This window comes from Muntiacus reevesi, chromosome 3, assembly GCF_963930625.1.
Source record: "Muntiacus reevesi chromosome 3, mMunRee1.1, whole genome shotgun sequence".
In the NCBI taxonomy this organism is placed as follows: Eukaryota; Metazoa; Chordata; class Mammalia; order Artiodactyla; family Cervidae; genus Muntiacus; species Muntiacus reevesi.
In genome coordinates, this window is record NC_089251.1 from 156,673,187 (window position 1) to 156,695,865 (window position 22,679).

The 22,679-nt window shown below is 43.3% G+C and overlaps 2 protein-coding genes across 4 annotated transcripts; one reads left to right on the top strand and one right to left on the bottom strand.

The window, feature by feature from the left end:
- Nucleotides 1-723: 723 nt before the first annotated feature.
- Nucleotides 724-21,015, top strand: PHF10 (PHD finger protein 10). Of its 3 annotated transcripts, none has more exons than XM_065930963.1 (12): nucleotides 725-889; nucleotides 3,712-3,818; nucleotides 6,277-6,407; nucleotides 7,049-7,132; nucleotides 8,014-8,147; nucleotides 8,237-8,386; nucleotides 8,986-9,095; nucleotides 11,007-11,160; nucleotides 14,649-14,804; nucleotides 19,243-19,351; nucleotides 19,603-19,791; nucleotides 20,828-21,015. In XM_065930963.1, exons 1-12 carry the CDS (start codon nucleotides 803-805, stop codon nucleotides 20,911-20,913), a joined length of 1,497 nt encoding a protein of 498 aa, XP_065787035.1. In that variant the 5' UTR covers nucleotides 725-802; the 3' UTR covers nucleotides 20,914-21,015. The 3 variants fall into 3 exon arrangements, with proteins under 3 accessions (XP_065787037.1, XP_065787035.1, XP_065787036.1); XM_065930964.1 differs by having other exon boundaries at nucleotides 7,055-7,132; XM_065930965.1 differs by lacking the exon at nucleotides 7,049-7,132 and having other exon boundaries at nucleotides 724-889.
- On the bottom strand, nucleotides 20,080-22,666 carry C3H6orf120 (chromosome 3 C6orf120 homolog). The gene is made up of 2 exons (XM_065930966.1): nucleotides 22,588-22,666; nucleotides 20,080-22,447 (listed from the first exon to the last, which is right to left on the bottom strand). The coding sequence occupies exon 2, from the start codon at nucleotides 22,403-22,405 to the stop codon at nucleotides 21,851-21,853; it is 555 nt and encodes a 184-aa protein (XP_065787038.1). The 5' UTR covers nucleotides 22,406-22,447; nucleotides 22,588-22,666; the 3' UTR covers nucleotides 20,080-21,850.
- Nucleotides 22,667-22,679: the final 13 nt, after the last annotated feature.

A 22,679-nucleotide genomic window follows, 5' to 3' on the forward strand; every position in this document is an offset into this window, starting at 1 on the left:
GGAGGGGCCCCTCAGGATGGAGGCGGAGGGGGAGGGGCGGGGGCGGGGACCCCAGCAGGGAGAGAGGGGACGCGCGCGCGGACCCTGGAGAGGGAGGGACACCTGGGATGGAGGGGTAGGGGAGGGCCGGGGACCCCCAGGAGCGAGCGCGGGGCCGCGGGCGCTGACACCTGGGAGGAAGGGGCGGGGAGGGGCCCTCAGGCAGGCGGCGGAGGGGAGAGGCGGGGAGCCCGGGCGGGGCGCGGTGGGAGGAGAGGGCTGACGTGTGAGGGGCCGGGCCGGGGGCGGCGGGGAGGGGGCGGTGGCGGCGAGCGCGCCCTGGGCGGCGGGCCGGGGCGGGGCTGGGGGCTGAGGGGAGCGGCGGGAGGTGGGGCCGCGGAGCGCGCCGGGCTGCGGCGGCGGCCGGGAGGCGGGGTGGCGGCTGGCCGGGGCTGCGTGCGGCCGAGGGCGGCGGCCGGGGGGCGGCAGCGGCGGCGGCGAGCGCAGCGGGCGGCGGCGGCGGCCGAGGGCGCGGAGGGCCCCGCGGGCGCGCACGGCGGCGGGCCCGGCGGGCGGCGGGCGGCGGGCAGCGTCTTCGGCAGCGGCGGGCGGCGCGCTGGCGGCGGCCATGGCGGTGGCGGCGGCGCTGGCGGGCCGCGGGGCGCGCGGAGGCAGGGGCCGGCCCCCGGGCGGCGGGCGGGCGGAGGGGGCGGGGCCCGGGCGGCGGGCGGCCCGCGCGGCGGCGGCGGTGGCGGCGGCGGCGGCGGCGGCCGGGACGAGGCGGCGACGGCGGCGGAGGCGGCGGCGCGGGGCGCTCGGGCTGATGGCGGCGGCGGGCGGCCCCGGGACGGCGCTGTCTCCGCGGCCGTGCGACAGCGACCCGGCCACCCCCGGAGCCCAGTCCCCGAAGGTGAGGAGCGGGCCGGGGCCTGGGGGCGGCCGTGAGGAGGCCCGAGGGGCGGCGGGACCCGCGCCGGGCCGGCGCCGCCTCGGGGCCCCGCCGGGTCGGGGTCCGCTCGGCCTCGGTCCCGAGTGTTCTCGGCGGTTTTCGCCCGAAGACGCCCCTGAGCGCGTCCCCCCGGGGCAGCCGGCTCTCCGAAGAAATAAAAGTTTTCCTCCGACGCGGAGGGCGCGCTCCTCACGTTGGTCTGGGCCGCTGCGTGTTTTGAGGCGCGCCTTCGTCTGAGGAGTGTCCTTCTGAAATGTTTGGGCTCTTCTTAAAGAGTAGGAATGTGTAAAAGTGGGAAACGAGTTAGCCCGTTAATGAACTTGAGCTAAATCAACAAAAACCGCCCTGTTCTCTTCAGGCCGAGTTTGTTTCGTCGTTTGTGTGGTTTTAAGGAAGTGAGGCGGACTTCGTGTTTGAAAGTCAAAGATGAGTGAAGAGTCAAGATGAGCGTTTAGTAAACCACCCTGTGTTCAGTTAGTTTACTAGTTTGTGACAGAACGACTTTTAAAACGTCCGCGTTTTAGTTGTAACCGGAAAGTTGAAGTTGGACGGTAGTGGGGCCCCTCCGGGGTGCCATGTCGGTGGTGGCCGTGGGGCCGGGCCTTGGGCGCCGGCGAGCCTGCGGCCCCTCCCGCTCGGTCCCCGGGCCACCCGGCCTTTCCTTCCCGGGGGAGCGCAGGGGGCCCCAGGAGCGCGGCCGGGCGCCGGGGCTCCTCTAGGCCGGGCTTCCGGAGCCCTGGCCAGCCCGGGAGGCTTGTCCTGAACCTGTGACTTGCCGTTGTGGCGGTGCTTCAGTCAGTCGCTTAGTCGTGTCGAACTCTTTGCGACCTTAGTGACTGCTGCGCGCCAGGCTTCCCTGTCCTTCACCGTTTTCCCGAGTTTGCTCACATTCCTGTCCAGTGACCTTCAGAAGTGTGTTGAATCCCAAGGTGAGAGCCACCCAGTACTCTGAAATGCATATTGCTGACTTCAGAGGTGGGAAGCCTTAAAACCCAGACTTCTCTGTCAATAGCCAGGTTGCAGGCAAATTGTTTTAATCATATTCCATCATATTGTTAGGAAATATGTTGCTTTTATCCCTCTCTAATATTCATTGTATGGAATAACACTTTTGCCTAGAATTCATAATAGCAAATTCAAACACTACATGTGGAATTGTGCGTTCAGCTTTTTTGAGGACGTTCCATTTTTAACTTTTTAACACTTTTTAAATGTATACATTTTTTTAGCTAAGGCAAAGGTATTTAAATCATTGGAGATAAAAATCCTTAAAGTGCTCAGAAGCAAGTAAAGTAGAAATGACACTTGAATGCTTGTTGACTATGAAATGTTTCAATTGGGAGACATTGTTAAATGTAAGTTTTTGGAGAATATTTAATAGATTTATGCTGTTCTCCATCTCCTACCTTTTTGCTTAATAGGAATATACAGAACTCGTCAACTGAATACTTATTTTCTAAGAATTGCAAAGGAGAATATTCCACGGTTTTTGCTGTTTGGTAAAGAATCTGAGTAAATTCCTAACAGGGAGCCTTTTGAGACTTGATCATCAATGCAATCATATTAGCTAAGTTCTCCTGTGCACTTAACTATTTGCAAGCCCTTGCTCTAATTATTTCATGTATTAACTCTAATCCCTGCATTGGCCAAGTAATAGAGGGAGTGCTATTGTCAGTTTTACAGGTAAGGAGCGGCTCACACTGAGCGGATAGCCTCTCAGCTGGTGAGGGGCGGTCCAGCCTTGATGTGCCTGACCGACAGACTCACTACCTCTGTGTTCTTGGATTCATGATATTTAACAAAATTGTATTGTCTTAGGAGGCTAGATTACCTTGATTTTTTTTGTTTGTTTTTAATCTTTTTTATTTAAGCCTTGGCTAATATGTGGTTGGGCTTCCTGGGTAGCTTAGTGGTAAAGAACCCACCTGCCAATGCAGGAAACTTGGGTTTGATCTTGGGTCAGGAAATGGCAACACATTCCAGTATTCTTGCCTGGGAAATACCATGGACAGAGGAGCCTGGGGGACTCTAGTCTATGGGGTCACAAGAGAGTCCGATAAACATAGATTTACCCCTATGTTTGCCTTAGGAACAACAACAATGTGATTAAATTAATTTCCTGATACTTGATCCATCATTCATTTCCTTAATGAAATGGTCTAACTTACAACCTTGATAAAGTCACATAATGGAAAATGCCACTTAAAAATTTTTTAAACCTCTTCTTTTGGGGAGGTAGTGTGTGTTGTATTGATTAATGACTCTTATTCTGGTATATTTTTGCAGTATAAGAAAAACAATAACAGAATTGGTCATCTGTTTTTGTTCCTTTGTGTCCTCTTTTCACAGGGATATAAGTATCTGAAATGGCCAATTAGAATAAGCCTGCTCTAAGTTGAGTTAAACAGTAACTGATTCATGCATTTTTATCCCAGCTAGAGTAGGGATGTTTATTTTAATTTCAGAGTGTTGCAGCAGTTTGATGTGTTTCTTCAAAGCAGAAGGCTTTTTGACCTCTTGGTGAGAAAGGAAAGGTAGATTTGGACCTGCAGGCTTGTTGAGAATTTTCTACTTCGATTTGTATTGAAGATTAGTTTTGGCTTTTTCCAGGTCTTGCCAAGGCCAAATTCTTGTCCCTGGTTAATTATAATAGGAAGGTATCATTTGTATAATCTCTAGGAAGCCTTTAAGTTGAGCCATTTGGCAAGTTTGGGAGGATTACATAATCTTTCCTTACTTACTGTTCTTTGTCCTGTTATTTTTTGCATCTTTTGAATGTATAGGATGATAATGAAGATAATTCAAATGATGGGACCCAGCCGTCCAAAAGGAGGCGAATGGGCTCTGGAGACAGCTCCAGGAGCTGCGACACTTCCAGCCAGGATCTTGGGTACTGTCATTTTATTGCTTTTAATGTTTTCTGTGTTATGTGTCTTTTCTGTGTGTTAGCTCTCTCCTCTGCCTCCCCCGGCCCTGGCAAAGGATTGAGAATGTTTTTATTGTGTTTTACAAAGTGACACCAAAGTTGGTTTTTGCTACTTCGTGCAATTCAAAGAAAAAAACTTTTATTGTGGTAGAATACACACAGAATTCACCATTTTAACTACCTTTAAGTGTATAATTTAGTGGCATAAGTTACATTCACAGTGTTGTGCAACCGTCACCACCATCCATTTCCAAAACTTTTACATAATAAGATTCCCATTTCCCCCATTTGCAGCCGTTCTGTCATTATGAGTTCGCCTATTCTAGGTACCTCATGTAGGTGGAATCATACAATATTTGTCTTTTTGTGTCTGGTTTATTTTGGTTAGCATAATTTCTTCAAAGTTCATCCAGGTTGTAGCTTGTGTTAGAATTTCTTTAAGGCTAAATTGTACTCCATTGTTGTAATTATACTCTGTTATCTTTTCATCTGTTGATGGACACTTGGGTTATTTCCATATTTTGGGGGGTGTGGATAATGCTGCCTTGAACATTGGTGTATAAATATATTTGTTCAGAGGCCCCGTTTTCAACTTCTTTGGATATATACCTAGGAGTAAAATAGGTGGGTCATATGACAACTCTATGTTTAACTTTTTGAGGAACTGCCAAACTGTTTTGCATAGTGGATGCACCATTTTATATTCCCACCAGCAATGTACAAAATTTCTAATTTCTTCACATCCTCACCAGCGTATTTTATTTCCCATTTTATTTTTAATAATAGCCATTCTAAAAGGTGTGAAGTGAAATCTATTGCAATTTTGATTTGAATTTCCATAATGACTAGTCAGATTGAACATCTTTTCATGTACTTACTGTCCATTAGTTTATTATTGGAGAAATGTCTATTCAGGTTTTCTGCCCATATTTAAATTGTTTTTGTTGTTGAGTTGTAGGAATTCTTTATATATTTTAGATACTAATTTCTTACCAGAGATAGGATTTGCAAATATTTTCTCCCATTCTGTTGATTTTTCACTCTGTTGATATACAACATTTTAAGTTTTGCTCAAGTCCAAATTATTTACTCTTTCTTTTGCTGTCATATCTAGAATCCTTTGCTAAATCTGAGATCATGAAGATTTACCCCCATGTTTTCTTCTAAGAGACTCCTAGTTTTAGTTATTATATTTAGGTCATCTGTCCATTTTAAAATTCATTTTTTCTAGGCGACATCAAGTACAAGGGTTCTGTTTCATACATGTCCATTTGGATGTACAGTTTCCCAGGACCACTTTTGAGAAAACTCTTCTTTTGTCTTTTAACTGGGGGTGGGGGTGGTGGGGTGGGGGGTGGTGTGTGTGTGTGTGTGTGTGTGTGTGTGTGTCGCTCAGGGGTGGGGGGTGGTGTGTGTGTGTGTGTGTGTGTGTGTGTGTGTGTGTGTGTGTGTGTCGCTCAGGGGTGGGGGGTGGTGTGTGTGTGTGTGTGTGTGTGTGTGTGTGTGTGTGTGTGTGTCGCTCAGGGGTGGGGGGTGGTGTGTGTGTGTGTGTGTGTGTGTGTGTCGCTCAGTAGCCCGCCAGGCTCCTCTGTCCATGGGATTCTCCAGGTAAGATTGCCTTCTCCACAGGATCTTCCTGACCCAGGGATCAAACCCGGGTCTCCCACATTGGAGGCAGATTCCTTACCGTCTGAGCCACCAGGGAAGCCTTAATTGGATAGATGCATAAAATCATGTTATATTCTACCTATATTATCCACTGATGAAATCTAGAGGTTGAGTAGTGTAGGTCCAGACATCTGTAGTCTTTGCTCTTCAGGACTGGGACTGATCTGCAGTGCACTGGCACCATCAGACTCGGTCCATGTTTTGCTCCTGGGTATTTGGAGTCTGTGGTTTAGAGTTTAGTTTATTGAGAAATAGGATTTTAGAGTTTTGCTTTCTCAGCTGTTTGTGACTCATTGAAGAGCAGATGGAAAACAGAAGTTGATTACTTTACACTTTGGATGCATGAGATCGTGGCTCTGAATGCTAGGCCCACAAGAAAGAATTCAGACCTGGTATCACTACCCTGATTTGCAAAAGCTAAAAATGCTGCCTTTGTTCCTGAAGTTGTGATCTTTGTTCTTTGTGATACATAGAAAATGTTATTTCCAGTGTGCTCTTTTGCTTTGGTATTCCAGATGGTTGTTTCTTTTCTACCTCTTCTGTAATTTCTTGGATGCACATGAAATTACGGGAACTTTTTTGTAATTCAGATAATTGAGACTGGTTGAGAATTCAGATAATTAAAACAGTTTTTCCAAATCCTTAGAAATACATATTCTCAAAAATCTTTAAAAAAGAATAATCCTTTAAAATAAAATGATTAAAATTTTATAAATGCCACATTTAAGGCATAATATATATTTCTGTGCTTTAGCTTTAGCTACTATCCAGCAGAAAATTTGATAGAGTACAAGTGGCCCCCTGATGAAACAGGAGAATACTATATGCTTCAAGAACAAGTCAGCGAATATTTGGGTGTGACCTCCTTTAAACGGAAATATCCAGGTATTAAGTCTTAGTTTATATAACAAATTAAATCTAACTTTAACTAATAGTAATTGTTTTTGAGGGGTTGTCAAATTCTAAGTATTTGAGTATAGATTATAACGTATTTTATATTTTTCTGCTGGCTGATTTTATTTACAGCTCTCATTCGACATCTCTCTCTACTATCCATTCGTTCTTATGCCTTAAAAATGTATTTACAAGCAAAATGAGGAAGGTGAATTTCCTGGAAAAAAATTGCAGGGAAAAATCAATTTGTAACCACATTAATGAATCAGGGGTTTTGATTCTTGACTTGCTCCTTGACCTTAGGAATGGAGTAGCTACTTAAGCTGTACCTGAACTTGAAAAGGCTGTATTTCATCAACTATTTTAATATAGTTCTTTGTCTTAAATTCTTGCTTTGGATTATTCTGTTCTCAGTTTTATTTTAACTTTCATTTTTTTGATTCATAAGATTGTTTTGTGTGTTCTTTTAGTAATATTTGGAATATGAACAGGAAGTACTTTTAAAATCCATGAAGATTTTAACTTAAAAATTTTTTTTCTAAGTTTCTTAAGGTTTTAAAAGTTTTATAAACACATAACGTTGCAAATGCAAAAGACTATTTGTAATAGTCTTTTGTTCTTTTTTTTTGGAGATTTAGAGCGACGAGATTTGTCTCATAAGGAGAAGCTGTACCTGAGAGAGCTGAACGTCATCACAGAGACACAGTGCACTCTAGGTAGTGGGCGTGTGTGAAGCAGTGTCGGATGAGCACTGTCTGCTTCCCCTAAATACTTAACCAAAACTAATAATAAATAGATTGAATTATTTAGATGCTAAATTGTTGACTTCATTTTTGATTCTTTTAAATACAGAGGAGACTGACATTTTACAACTATCATTTTCTAATAACCTTCACATAGTTGTCAAAGTGTATGTATGTTTTATGTGCAAAATTTGTAAAGCACTTTTTAAAAGTATTAGTTAAACACTTAAAAAGTTCAGTTTTTAGTTATGTGTAATTGTCTCTGTGCTTTATTTGTACTTTTTATTTCATAAATATATTAGTAACAACTTTTTAATATAAAACCATGGGAGTTCATCTCAACAGTTGGTATAATCTCATACTGTGAGTTTAAAAAAGTGTTCGTATGACTCACGTGTGTGCTGATGCTTTTGGTGAAATTTGATTGGTTCTGTAATATTGCTAGTAAATCAAATTTGAAGGCTAAGAATGGAAGTATATTGATAAAGTCTTTGTTTTTCTCACCTAATACCCTGTGTTAATTGCTAGTGGTTAGTGTGCGTTATTATTTAGCCATTGTTTATAGTAAAGGGATATATGTTTGTATATAGTACATGGAATCTTAAAAAAGTTTGGTTAAAAAATTGATTTCTTTGCCACTGCAACTTTGGTAATCTCTTTCTTTTTAACTGTTTGATTTTATATTATGAGTAGTATTTTTTCTTATTTTTTAGTGTATTAAAATATTTTGCTTTCAATATTGGAAAGCTTCTTTTATGTTGAGTAGTTTGAAGGAAAGTCAGTATTGAAAATCAGTATGTTCAGTTAGCCTTAAAAGAGCTTCTTTGCTTTTTTTTTTTTTTTGTCTGAAATAGGTTTAACAGCATTGCGCAGTGATGAAGTAATTGATTTAATGATAAAAGAATATCCAGCCAAACATGCTGAATATTCTGTTATTCTACAGGAAAAAGAACGCCAACGCATTACAGACCACTATAAAGAGTATTCTGTAAGTATTGAGGTAACTAGGACTTTGGTTTGGGAAATTACATTTTATAAAGTTAGATGTGACTTCCAACTGTAATATTTTTATTTCAGCAAATGCAACAACAGAATACTCAGAAAGTTGAAGCCAGCAAAGTGCCTGAGTACATCAAGAAAGCTGCCAAAAAAGCAGCTGAATTTAACAGCAACTTAAACCGGGAGCGAATGGAAGAGAGGAGAGCTTATTTTGACTTACAGACACACGTAGGATTGCTAATGTTTATTAGTCCCTGAACTCCACTAGCTGTTTGTTACCGTGGGCTGTTCAGTGCCTCTGTCGTAATGTTTTGTACCAGCAGTATGTCCTTTTCTTCTCCTGAACCGAGGCTGTCGTTTCAATGTGCCTGATGGTGTCTGCTTGTCTTCTGTGTGTGTGATGTGTCCCTTGCTTTGTGGTGGGCACGCTGCTGAGGGAGTCTGGTAGCTGAATAGCTTCCTGTGTGCTGGGGTAGACGGAAGGGGTTTGCTTAGTAGCTCATGCCCTTCTCGCCCTTCCTGTGGGAGACGAAACTAGTACTCTGTTTCACAGACGAGGCAGTTGAGCTCCAAAGGTTTCTTAAGTGGCCCGTACGTGGTGAGCAGACATACTGCCTTTCCTTAGAAACGATGGCCATGGTAAACAGCCAGACACATGCACCTGTAGAACCAGAAATGCCAGCCGTTCCCTGGGTCACAGCTCCTAATGTCCCGCACCTTATAACTCGTTGGGGCAGAGGTGCAGTGCAGGGCGGGGGGGAATATTTTCCCAAAGTCTCAATTCCATGCATGGAATCAGGTTTGTATTTCTCTTTGTGTTAATCCAGGTTATCCAGGTGCCTCAAGGGAAGTACAAAGTGCTACCAACAGATCGAACCAAGGTCAGTTCTTACCCAGTGGCCCTCATTCCCGGACAGTTCCAGGAATACTACAAAAGGTACATGGTGGGTTGTTGTTGTTTTTTTTTTTTTGCTGTTAGTATTGGTGTCTCTCTTTGAGAGACTTCAAAGCCTTGTGTTTGTCTCCTGTAAGTGTTTAGCTCTGTAAGCATTACTGTAAAAGGCTTGAGGTTTGTGTCGGTGTTTTTGTCTTCTGCGGTTCTGTGGTGAGGAATGCTCTTACTGGAAGTGAGTGTCTGCTGCTAAAGCCTGGGACGCTGCCTCCTCGCTCACCTGTCCGTGCTTCCTTGGACGGGAACCAGGGGGAGCTGCAGACCGCCGTCCTGAAAGCGGTCCGGGGCCTGGCCGCTGTTTTGAAAGCATGGTCCAGGGCCCAGCAGCACTGGTTGGAAATGCTGACTCTCCCCCACGCTCCTCCCGCAGTCGTGGTGTCTGTGGTCACAGAAGCGGGGGGAGTTGGAGAGGCAGGCGTGGCCCTCGTGGAGGCGGGCGGGTGGCCCAGGGCTCCTGCTGTCCCGGCCTGGCTGCTGTTTTGCTCCGACAGTGAGGGTGCTGCGTGTCTTCTTCCCAACCTGGATGGAACCAGCTTCTTTTGTCAGTCTCAGCCTTTGCCTCTTGAGAACCCTTACGTTTTTAGGACAGAGAATATTCTTTAGACAGTAGTAGTTAAAATAGACCATAGGATCATACTTTTGAAAGTCAGACTTAAATCGTGATGTTATGGAGTCCAAGCTTACTCAGCTCACCACATGGCAGGCCGGTGAATCTGAGAGATAAGGGGTTGAGGCAAGGAAGTGACTTTATTTGGGGAGCTGGCTGACCGAGTAGATGGCAGGCTAGTGCCTCAAAATAACCATCTTATGGGGTCTGGATGCCAGGTTCTTTTATACATCAGAGATGGAGGGAGGTGTGGAAGCAAAGTAAAAAAGACCATTAATTAATCTTGCAAACACCTAAATGTCAAGCCTCAGGCAGAGAATGTGTTAATTTCTTCCCTCCTGCCATCTATGGGTGGACCCTGGGTTCTGAATAAAGGTACTTCAGTCTGGAAGAGGGTTAGGGTCCTCTGAGATAGGCCATTCTGTTTGATTATAATAACAAAAGGAACGAAAAGCTAGTCAAAGAAACAGTTCAACATGGAGTCAGAGTTGGCTTCTTCACTGCAGCAGTGAGTCAACAAATTTATCATTTCTCATTTTGGACGAAGCAGATTCCTGGGTGACAGGCCTGTGTGCCCCTGCCCCCCATGCTTTCTGGTGTGATGTCCTGGCTGGGGACGATGCTGGTCCGTGTCCACTCCCGACTGAGGCTCCAGGATGTAGCTGCGGTGTGGTCCTGTGGTGACAACGCGGACATTGTCAGCAGGCCATGTGCCGGCTGCCTGGGGAAGGGGTTGCCAGTCCCTAGTTTCAGAGGAAAGAGGTGATCACCTTAGTTGGAATATACGCTTCACAAGTTGGTTTCAAATACTCTGTTCCTGGGAATTTTGTCTCTGAAACAGCGTCTGTGCCGCGCCCCGCCGCCACTGTCCTGTGCCAGTTTATTGGGTGCTCACATTTGCTCTGTGAGATGGACTTGCTGTCCTGCCTGCTGTACGTGTGGAGGCGAGGGGCTCAGGCAGCGGGATTTTGTGCACGGTTCTGTGTGGCCACAGTTTCATCCTTCACTACTGACGTTTCTTTGACGGGGGTGTGGAGGGTAAAGGAGAGAGACATTATCTTTTGATAATAAGAATCAAATGTATATTTTACACTGTTAGGTGAAAACATGTTTAGGCTTTTTAGGTTACATGTCCCTATTTGAGCACCAAACTGAAAAAAATATTTATTGCCTGTAATCATTTTTCAGAAGTATTTGGGGTTAATATTAAGGCTATTATCATAGTTCAGAATTAGTGCATTTGTATTTAATAATAGAGGAAAACTGAAAACCCTCTCTCTGAACCCTAGGTACTCACCGGATGAGCTGCGGTATTTGCCACTAAACACAGCGCTTTACGAGCCCCCCCTTGACCCTGAGCTCCCTGCTCTTGAGAGTGATGGTGACTCAGATGATGCCGAAGATGGTCGAGGTGATGAGAAACGGAAAAACAAAGGCACTTCGGTGAGAGCATTTGTCTTCAGTAGGAGGTGTTTCCTTTCCCTTTGAGCTTTGCTGATTGCTTCCCTGGAAGACTATGTATTTCACAGTCTTTGGCCTCTTCTAGGAAAATGTTAAGGTTACCAACATGTTGTGCTGTTAGCTTGTCCTGCGTGACTTTTTTTTAACAGCAAAATGCTGTTGCAGGACCGTGGGGACGTGGTGTGCTCTGTGGAGCTGAAGGAGAGCAGAGAAGACAGGTTTACAGGGTGGATTTTATCAGCATGGCATCATCAGCAGTGGGCCGTTTCACACTTTCCACTGTAGCCCGCCGGAACCTGGGGTTGTGCTGGCGTTGCATGGGCACTGCATTCACTGTCCCTGACAGCATCTAAAGCACAGTTAGTGTTACCTGTTGCATAAAGAAAGGCGCGTTTCAGATTCTGTGTTGTGATGAGGGGGTGATGGGGGTGACTCCTGTGCTGCTAGTGGGAGCGTCAGTTAGTCCAGTTTTTTTCTGGGAAAAACTGGACTGGGAAGGCATTTTCATAGTACACAGCAAGTTTTTTAACTTCCACCGAATTTGACTTGGCAAATACAGTAATAGAATTTATCCAAAGAACCTGATAAGATAGCAAATTTATTTAGGAAAAAGATGCCCATTGGAGTGTTAATAATATTTAATATAGCAAAAATTAGAGGTAAATCTAATGTCCACAATGGGTGGTATATTACATTTACATGGTAGAAATGCACTTCAAAGAATAATGTGATGAAATGCACGTAATACTTAAAAATATTAAAACACACACACACAACATTATTCAGTTTTGCATTGAAAGAATGAGGGTGTATGTGTAGGATGGATGTGTGTGTGTGAATCTGGGCACCTATACAAAACACATCACTAGAGAAAATGAGGTACATCATCCTCCCAGGAGTTTTCTCAGTGTCTGTCAGGTGGTTTAGGATAACCTAATCTTTTTTAATTTTCATAATTTAGATGAATGTGACATTTTTATTCTAATTAGTAATTTTTTAATTAAAAAATGAGGAATTAGATTATTATTGAACTCCTAAGTTTGGAGCATGTGAAATATTTAGGTTGGTGCAAATGTAATTGCAATTTTGGACCGTGAATTTTAAGTCATTATGAGTAGATTCAGACACATCTTTATTAATAAAATTAGGAACCGTTACAAGCAGCACATTCTTATCAACAAGAAATAAGTTTATTTCTCTAGTGTAAAAATCCATGCTTTAGGATTCGATGAACTCTTGGAAAGCATTTTCTGCCTCCTGCTGCTTGTGGAAGGGTTCCCTGCGAAAAGTTGTCAAGATGCTTAAAGAAGTGGTAGTTTGTTGGTGAGAGATCAGGTGAAAATGACAGATAAGGCAAAACTTCGTAGTCCAATTTATTCAGCTTTTGAAGTGCTGGTTGCGACATGCGGTCGGACACTGCGTGGAGAAACAGAGCCTCTCTGTTGACTGTGCCGGCTGCAGGCATTGCAGTTTCACTGCCTCTCATCGACTTGCTGAGTATACTTCTCAAGATGTAGTGGTTTCGCTGGGATTCAGAAAGCTGTAGTGGATTAGACCAGCAGCAGACTACCAAACAGTGACCATGACCTTTTTGATACAAGTTTGGCTTTGGAAGTGCTTTGGAGGTTCTCAGTCAAGCCACTTAGCTGGTTGTTGCTGTTTGTTGTATAAAATCCGCTTTTTGTGGCCCATCACAATCCGATCGAGAAATGGTTCATTGTTGTTGCTTAGAATAAGAGAAGATGATGTCAAAACAATGTTTTTTCATTTTGGGTCAGCTCATGAGGCACCCACTCACCAAACTTTTTCACCTTTCCAACCTGCTTCATCTGTATGGATGTGAGAGTTGGACTTTAAAAGGCTGAGCACCAAAGAATTGATGCTTTTGAACTGTGGTGTTGGAGAAGACTTTTGAGAGTCTTTTGGACTGCAAGGAGATGAAACCAGTCCATCCTAAAGGAAATCAGTCCTGAATATTCATTGGAAAGACTGATGCTGAAACTCCAACACTTTGGCCACCTGATGTGAAGAACTGACTCATTTGGGAAGACCCTGATGCTGGGAAGGATTGACAACAGGAGGAGAAGGGGACGACAGAGGATGAGATGGTTGGATGGCATCACGTACTCGATGGACATGAGTTTGAGCAAGCTCTGGGAGTTGGTGATGGACAGGGAAGCCTGGTGTGCTGCAGCCACAAAGAGTCGGACAAGACTGAGCAGCAACTGAACTGAACTGAAATGGATTTGCTTCAAATGCCAAATGATGGTAGAATGGTCGATGCTGAGTTCTTTGGCAACTTCTTGTGTGGTTGAAACGACATGAGAGGATTGGCTTTGATGATGGCCCTCAGTTGGTTGTTGTCAGCTTCCGATGGCTGGCCGCTACATTCCTCATCTTCAAACCTTTAGTCTCCTTTGCAAAACTTCTTGAACCACCACTGCACTGTATATTCGTTAGTAGTTCCTGGGCCAAACCTATTGTTGATGTTATGAGTTTTCTCCTCTGCTTTACGACCCATTTTGAACTCAAATAAGAAAATCACTTAAATTTGGTTTTTGTCTAAAATCATTTCCGTAGTCTTAAGTATTTGTTGCTCAGTTGTGTCCGACTCTTTGCAACCCCATGAACTATAGCTCTCCAGGCTCCTCTCTCCATGGGATACTCCAGGCAAGAGTGCTAGAGTGGGTTCCCATGCCCTTCTCCAGGAGATCTTCCTGACCCAGGGATGGAGCCCAGGCCTCCTGCATTGCAGGGGATGACGGTTTACTGTGTGAGCCCCCAGGGAAGCCCTCCGTCTACAACAAACATAAACTAAACAGTAAGGAATGTCGTTAGCAAAAGACATAAAGCACGAAATGCACATTACAGCGATGTGTTACATAACCACATTTATTTAAGAATGTATTCCAATATCAAAGGCAAATTTCAATGATGCAGTTACTTTTGTACCAACCTAATATGTCTGATACTGTTGTAAATACTTGATGATAATTTGCTCTGCATAGTTTAACATTATGAAGACACAGTTCTGGGCTTGAACTTCTTTAATGACCTTTATTACTTAGTAAAAATGCCCACACTTATTTCAAGCAGTTTTTTAAAGAATATTTTTGTATGAAACAAGTATGCTCCCTTGTGACATGGTAAAATGGTGTTGAAGCTGTGTGGTGTACTAATAACTAAAGTAGTAATTTTGTTCTTGTCAAATTCAGTCAGAAAGCAAAGTTAGTTAAGGTACTAGCTGATATAAATGGAATTAGCTATAATGTATTTATAGGATGGAGAAATGATTCTTAACATCTTATTTTATTCTCCACTGGAAATGTTTTTTTAGATCAGAATTATCTTTTTATTTTGAAATTGATGGAACTTTAAAACTTTTTTTGGATGTTTTCTGTAGTTTTCAGAATTCAGACTCAAATCTGCATGAATTCCAAGGGATCTGTGTTTGTGCCTTTGATTTGCAGGACAGCTCCTCTGGCAACGTGTCCGAGGGGGAAGGCCTTCCCGAAGGCCAGGAGGAGCCTTTGCAAGGAAGACAGAGGTCCAGGGACAAGGCTGCCCCTCCACGCAAAGATGCTTCCAAACGTTCTGTACTGTCCAAGTCAGTTCCTGGGTACAAGGTAGAAGAAAAAAGCCCCTGACTCAGCTTCCTTCCTGACCAGCCTCTCTCCCTGAAATATTTTAACTTTGAATTTCAAAGTTGTGGAGCTCCTGCTGCTGCCCTTCACTAGCTGTTCTGTGGTGTGTGCCCTCTGTCAGCCTTCTTCCTTCTTGCTCTATTTTCCTGGTGGCTTTTCTGTCACTTTGGCTATGGGTTAGCGTCTGTTTTCTGTATATGTAAAATTGATAAGAGAATATTTTTTTTTAAGTACTAACCAGGCAAGTATGAGTTTTAAAAATGTGATCCAGTAGGCAGAACTTAATACTTTGTTTCCTCAGTGTGAAAATCGTTGTTGTCTGACATTGAAAGCTTCCTGGTGTTTAGCAAAGCTGAGCAGTGCAGTGGGGAGGAAGTCCTCATAGAAAAGTTGCATTTCTGTGCCTTTCATTAAGAATGATCTGGGTTCAGTCTGAGAATCATTTGATCCATTTGCCAAATTCAGCTAACTGCGATGGAAAGTAGTAGAATGTAGTGATTTTGTAGCCTCACCTTGGTGAGTAGCCTGTGCAGTTCTGTGACAAGGATTTACACATTATCTGGTAAGGTGATTTGGCTTAGCTATAATTTATTAACTTTTTGATCAGATTATTCTTGGTCAGGTAGCATACTATCAGCAATAGTATTATTTTAGGTGTTTCTTTCTGCTGTCAGCCCCTTCTCCTTCAGAGGGTTGGCTGAGAGGTGAGTAGCCTCGTTCATATGTGGGGATTTAAGATTATCATAAAAGGAGTAGAATTAGCTGCAAGTTTATGTTTTGAATGGTAATAGTAAAATACACAGTTTTCAGTCTGGTGTGTATCAGTCTGCTTTTTAAGGGATTATGAAGGTGTTTTGAAGGAGCATTTTAGAGTAAGATGATCAAAAAGTTGTGCTGAGCAGAGTTGCTGAACACTTGCGTATGTCAGGCCAGGGTTGCGGAGTGTTGTCCGGAAGCACAGGTTCTAGTGGGTGCTGACCAGTGTCCCCTAAGCCTAAACAGAGCCCTTCTTAGAGTCTGTGGCCTCCTTTTCCTACAGTAAGAAAGCAGCTTAATAAGTTACTGTATTCCGTATTAAATCATCAGCTTTCAAGTGCATATTTTTTCAGCCCAGCTCCATTCAACAAGGATGGTGCAGTAGGCTGCAACCATGGGATTTTGTTCTTGTTTTTACACAGAGAGCTTATCTAAGATTTTAAACTAAAGGTTTACATTAACGCTTGGTAACTGAAAGCAAAGGAACTCAAAGATGAAATTCTGGAAAGTTGGTGTGGTGCGCGCTGCACGCTGCAGTGTGTCCTGACCTGCGACGGGCTTGGGCTGGGAGCTGGAGCCCCGAGCACACTGTCAGTGTTAAGTGGGCCTCCAGAGCGTGAGCCTGGATTAATCATGGGTTAAACAAGGAAGAATATTAAAATAGACATTTTAATAGAGGTTGAAAATGAAGAACTATTCAGTACTATCATTGATTTAAGATAGAAAAAATCAAATAGATTAACCTAAATTGATAGTACTCAAGAAAGCTGGGTGTGCAGAATGAGTGTTTTATAATCTTCTGTGAACGTTTTTAGTAACTAAAAATGTTTCAGGTATTTCACAGTTTGGAACAACCAGTATCTAGACTTCATACATTAATGTGAACATGTTTATTAAAAGTTAACCTCTCTACGAAAAGTATTAATAAGCCAAGATGTGCCTGATTATTAGGGTACTCCAAGCTGAAGGTCATACATATAAATGTGTTTTAAAATGCATCAGTTAAGAAAGACTGTGATGTCTCTGATGTCTCGCTTAATAGGATTCACTAGAGCTTGCCTTTAATGTGTAGGACGGTGTTGTTAGGTTACATTAACCTGAAATTAAAGTGTCATTGTTAGGGTTCAGGCCTGTGTTATAAGTATATAATTAAAATCTATACTGTATTAGTGCTGTCATGAAAGTCTATCTTTGATTGTGTTCAAGGAGGAAAATTGTATATCGCGAGCCTTTTATATGAGATGCTGAGAACTCTTAGGCAGAATATTTTTAATTTTCTTGTCAATAGTGAAACTTTGATGTTGTTGCTGTTACGGAGTAGGACTGTCTCTGTCAGACATTCGTGGGGTTCCGTTCATTAACCTTCAGGGAGTTCCCCATGCTGGTCCCTTCCTCTTCCATCACCTCTGCAAACCCTGAGACACTAGGCGTGTACAGTCCTGGATGTGAGCAGTGTGGCTTCTGAGAGCGCTCAGAGTGCTTGAGTGAACAAAGTGTTTTTTCATACTGAGCTGTGGCACCATCATAAACATGCTGCAAAGCTCTGTCTGTCTGCGTCCCTCCCTCTCCACCCATCTCTCCCTCTTTCCATCAAGATGAAGACTATTGGGTAAGAAAAACTTTAAGTGGTTTAACAAGAACATTATGATTTTAAGTTCAGAAGTAAACCTAGAATTTTCTTGGTGTCCTTTTATTATAGGTGTTCAATGTATATTTTAATGATTGTAGAACTTGAACTGCTCTAGAATGTGAATGACTAGCTTTGTGTTTTATTCCTTTTGATTTGTGTAAAGGATCTCCTATGAGGAGTTCTCAATTTAGATTTTAATATTGTGTGGTTACTTCCCTGACTTTACTGAAAAAATATTAAAGTACTTAGTATGCCAGTATCTAACTTGAACTGTAAGTATTAAATATCTTATACATTTAGTGCAGGTACCGTAACCAAAAGATGTTTCTTATTTTGGTGGTTTGAGAGGTAGCTTTCTGCTGTATATTATGGCAGTTACAGATTTGATCATAACTGAACCAGAATTTGGATCATAGAAGTGCACTTCCTAGCTATTTTTTATTTAGGTGTAAGAAAACACAGTGAGAACCTTATGGGTAGAATGTAGCAGTTACAACAGAGGGTAACTACACTGCAAGACTTAAGAAGTTTGAGCATGTGACACTATCCTTTTGTTGGGGAGCAGGGTATAAAGATATACAGGAGATATAGAATAGTTAACAGTAAAGTTTTATATGTATGTTTTAACTTCCATATTTATTATTTTGTAGAGACGTTTGTGATTGTTTAGAGTTATTGTTTTTATTATATTTATGTATAAGGTTGACTTTTTCTAAATAAATAAGCCAAAAATTATTTTTGAATGCCTCTGTCATCTTTTGTAAAGAAAGATAATTAAAAAGAAAAAAAAAACCTAAAGGATTAAGAACATATTGTTTAGGCTGTACAGGTTTTGAAGGTGGCAGCAAGACATTTCAAAGCTGGAGTAACAGTATGCAAAATTGGAATTCTGTTTAGGATCCTCCTTGGTTCAGTAACTTAGGGAATGGAAATGTAAGATGTTTTGACTGGGTTGTAATAAAACAGACACAATGTTTCTACTTAAAATACTTTTTCTCCCAGTTTTTATATAAATGAATGAGTGATTGAATGAGTGAGTGAACATGCCCTCCGCCCCCATTTCATTTCATCCTTGACCCCTGCTTGGCTCTCCTGGCACTGCTCCATGTTCGTGTAGTGAGTGAGCATCACGTTATCACGGTCAAGGCTATGATGTTGTTCCATTCCCCTCCCCGCCCCTCCCCTCCAAATTTTAGGTGTTATGAACCTTTGTTCTTTCCCACGTTTTGCCAAGTGTTTTTTAAAGTCCAAATGCCTTCATTGGATTGTTTGTGGTTTTCATCTGAAAAATGAATGGTACTTGAAATATAGGGGGTGTCTGCATATTTTTAAAGTCATCATTTTATATTTTGCACATCTGAGAACTACTTTTTTATGTTTTATAAAGTCATAGTGAATACTTTTTCTCTTAAGCATAGGCTCCTCTATTAATGTATGAAATATGCAGAGGGAACAAGTTACACAACTCGGCTTCCCACAAACCTTTCTCCACACGACAATGTATGCCTGAAACCTCTTTCAGTTAACAATGTTAAAAAATTGATTTTGTAACTAAGATTTTATAGATGTAGTCTCACAACTTTGAAGAACATCAGCTTTTAAACAAAATAAGCATATAAGCTGCTTACAATGGAGCCCTCTGGTTGGGAATAAGCCTAACTCCCTTGTAGTAGTCTCTTGGTACTTGCATTTTTCTTTCAGTTAACAGTGCAGTTTTACAGTGTATTAGTCTTCCCTCCAGGTCATTTGTACAGATCTTACTGGTATGTAGGAAGTGTGGAATGATATATCTAATCCTAACATGAGATCATGCCTTTGACAGAATTTAAAAATGAAGCCGAAGGCTTTATAGTTGGTAGGCCGTTGTATGTCGAAGGCAGATTGGTGTCAGGTGTCTTTCAAGGTCCTCATTAGCAAGTTAGGTCCTCATTAACAAGTTACTGGAAGTAAAATAAGGCAATACAGTAATAATTCCTTTTGAACCCATAGTAGGTTCTTCTGGCATGAATTTATAGCCCTCTTCTACCCTTCCAGCCAAAGGTCATTCCAAATGCTCTATGTGGAATTTGTCTGAAGGGTAAGGAGTCCAACAAGAGAGGGAAGGCCGAGCCACTTGTACACTGCTCCCAGTGTGACAACAGTGGTAAGTACTGACCCGGCTTCACATTTTAAGCTCTGATTGTTGCTTCGAAAACTATCCTCCTCAGTTGTCAGCTAGGCTTGACCCAGTCATCAGATACAGAAAAAGTCCCTGTATTTTCTTCTACATTGTTTCCATTTCTCTGGCAGTTAAAACGTTGTAGCCATTCTTGAGCAGGTCAAGCCAGCGATTACTGTGCCATGTTAAGTGAAAAATCCTTGTGTGAAATACAACTAATACTGGTTTTGGTTTAGGCCATCCTTCTTGCCTGGATATGACCATGGAGCTTGTTTCTATGATTAAGACCTACCCATGGCAGTGTATGGAGTGTAAGACTTGCATTATATGTGGACAACCCCACCATGAAGAAGAAATGATGTTCTGTGATGTGTGTGACAGAGGTTATCATACTTTTTGTGTGGGCCTTGGTGCTATCCCATCAGGTAAAGATTGAAAAAGAAGGAACGTTATCTTTGAGTGAAGGGACTCTTCTAGCACTTCTTTTTTTTTGAAGGCTGCATAAATACCGTAATGACTTGAAGGGCCTGGAGACACTTCCATTCATGAGAAGTGACCAAAGCTATGGTCATGTCTACCTGTTTTTCCTCTCTAGACAAGCCGACTAAAGGACAAGTGAGATAGCAGATTGCCTGTAGGTTTTGGAAGTAGAGTTCAGTGTGTGCAGATGAGCTAGTGTTGTTCTACTGAAACAGCCAAGGCAGTAGCATCGATTTGTTTCAAAGCCTTGATTTTATTTTTATATGTCATTTAGAAATTTAACAAAATGACTTATATGCCTTTATACATACTAAACCAGATTTTTGTAAATTGAGGCAACATAACAATTCCAGATAACTTCAGAATGATCACAGAATCAAAGAATAAATCACAGTAATTTGACTAAAACATTATCCAAATAATTATGTAATTTCAGAACTGATTTGCATAGTTAACACTGTCTGATACTTTATAAAATATATGCCTAGGTTTCCTGGGAATCATTGAGATGTAAGCAACTTAAATAATTATTTAGAATTCTATAGTATTCAGGTCAAGTATGTGGTATAGTTTATCATAATGCTTATCAAATACTTAATACATTTTAAAGTGCTATGTGGGCATAGTACATGAGGACTTGAGGGGATGCTGAGACGCCTAAAAATAAGCCAAAGTCAGCTAATAGGTTTTATATAAGGATTTGTATGATTGAACTTGTAGTATTTGAATTTCAGAAAGGATTATAATTTTTTCAAGGGGCCTGTCTTTATTTAGCTCTTCCATGACCCCTTCCCTCCCCCTGTGCATTTCACAGGGCATTTATGACACTGATGACCTTAAGGGAAGTTAGTGCCTGTGCCACCAGAAATCCAGTTGAGGATTATCAGTAGCCTTAGCTAAGGGAGGAGAGCTAAATGGTTTTAAAACTCAGTCCTTGAAAGTTAAGTCTCATCCTGTATTAACTAACAATTTTTCTCCTAGGTCGCTGGATTTGTGACTGTTGTCAGCGAGCACCCCCAACACCCAGGAAAGTGGGCAGAAGGGGGAAAAACAGCAAAGAGGGGTAGTTTTTTTGACCCCAGTACTGTAATATGCATTTAAATGAAGTATTTGGTGCCAATTTATTTACAACATTCTCATTTTTATGCCAATAAAAGATTTTTAAATTACTTGCTTAAAATCTGCAAATTTATTTATAAGCCACTCTCACCCTGGAAACCAAGTAGAAAAATAGTTCCATCTTGCAAAAAGTCTTTATTTCTTAGTACTTTGGCTTTCTCCAGAAATTCAGTGGTAACATGCAGCTTAATTAGAAATACTTAACTATTACTCCATTAACCTAAAAGTTACTATTAGTTTAATGAAATTTTACTAATTTGTATCCTTTCTGGTCTACTACCACGGGTAGCAGAGCAGTTATTTAATAACGAAAGAATCTCCATAGGGGCCCAAGATAATAAAACTACCACCTGAGGAGATCTGGCGCAGCTGAGTTAAGAACCATCATTAACCGGCATGAGAACACCACCCGCCTACCAGGAAATCCTGTTGGGACAGCAGGTGCTGTCTCTACTTCGGGTGCAGACAGACAAGGGACTTTAGTTCACGGTCAGGCAAGTGTGGAGAGATGATTCCATTTCAGACTTATTTTTAGTAATTCTTTAAAGCTAACACACTAATTTATTTGTCTCTAGAGTAAAAACCTAAGTCACTGCAATCATCTAGTCACCTGACAAACTAATCAAAGTGGGGTTTAAACATTTTATTGTGCATATTCCTTTTACAGGAATTTTGATGCTTTATTAAAAGAAAACATATCGTGCTTGCTGCTTTGAGTACTTTTGGAGTGACTGAGGTAACTAAACTGTATGGCTTTATCCTTTCATCCCCCACTCAGAAAAGGTAACCAGAATGCCAACCAGGTCAGAGTAGCTAGGTTCACAGCGAAGTGCACTCAGCTTCGCAGATTACAAGTATTATACTCAAAAGAGTATGTTAAGCGAGTCAAAAAAGAATCTCAAGTACCAACTTCAAAATACTAATTAATATCGTCCAAAGCACAGACTCCTCTTCTTGAGACGCGTCTTCCGGGGCATAGGCGTGCTTGCGACTCGCATCAGTACCGTCCGAGTAGGCGGTCTCACCGAACGGATGCGGCTCGAACGTCGCGTCGTAGTAGACCTTCATCTCGAACTCGCTCTCGAGGTGGGACGGGTGCCCGTAGACACCGATGCCCACCGGGCGCCGGAAGTGCGCAGGGATGGAGACGGCGTCGGCGCCGCACGTGGCCGACTGCAGCTCGTACTCGTCGAAGCTGGGGTGCAGGGTGCTGTCGGACACGTACAGGTCCGCGTCGCCCCGCAGGCTGCGCATCCTGAGGACGATCTTCCCCTCGTGGTTTAACCTCAGGTAGCTGTAGTTCCCGGCTCCTACCTGACCCTGCACAACGTGCAGGAGGACCCAGCCCTCGGGCACCTCCTCCTCGTCCGAGGCCTGCGCCGAGGAGACGGCCTGCGACGCCAGGAGCAGTAGAAGCGCGCCCTTCCACGGAGCGGCCATGGCGGGGGCGCCAGGCGGGGGCCGTGCTCATCCGCGAGCGTCCTGCAGACAGACCACGGGGGGCGCTGAGCGCGTCCCGGCCGCCCCGAGGGGAGTCGCGGGGGCGGGAGGGGCAGAGGAGGGGAGCACGCCGCGGTCGCACAGAGCGGGCGGCGGGGGCGGGTGTCCGCCCCTGGACTCACCTCCTCTCCCCGCAGGCGCCGCGCCGGGAGCCTCCGGGCCGGGCGTCCGCGCCGGATGAGCCGGAAGGGAGGCGCGCCCGGAAGTGAGGCTT

Bases quoted from the DNA above. Each gene is read 5' to 3' on its own strand.
- C3H6orf120 (XM_065930966.1), bottom strand. From the start codon at position 22,405: ATGGCCGCTCCGTGGAAGGGCGCGCTTCTACTGCTCCTGGCGTCGCAG.
- PHF10 (XM_065930963.1), top strand. From the start codon at position 803: ATGGCGGCGGCGGGCGGCCCCGGGACGGCGCTGTCTCCGCGGCCGTGC. The intron at 3,819-6,276 runs GTACTGTCATTT...TCTGTGCTTTAG, and splicing joins ACTTCCAGCCAGGATCTTGG to CTTTAGCTACTATCCAGCAG. The intron at 7,133-8,013 runs GTAGTGGGCGTG...TGTCTGAAATAG, and splicing joins AGAGACACAGTGCACTCTAG to GTTTAACAGCATTGCGCAGT.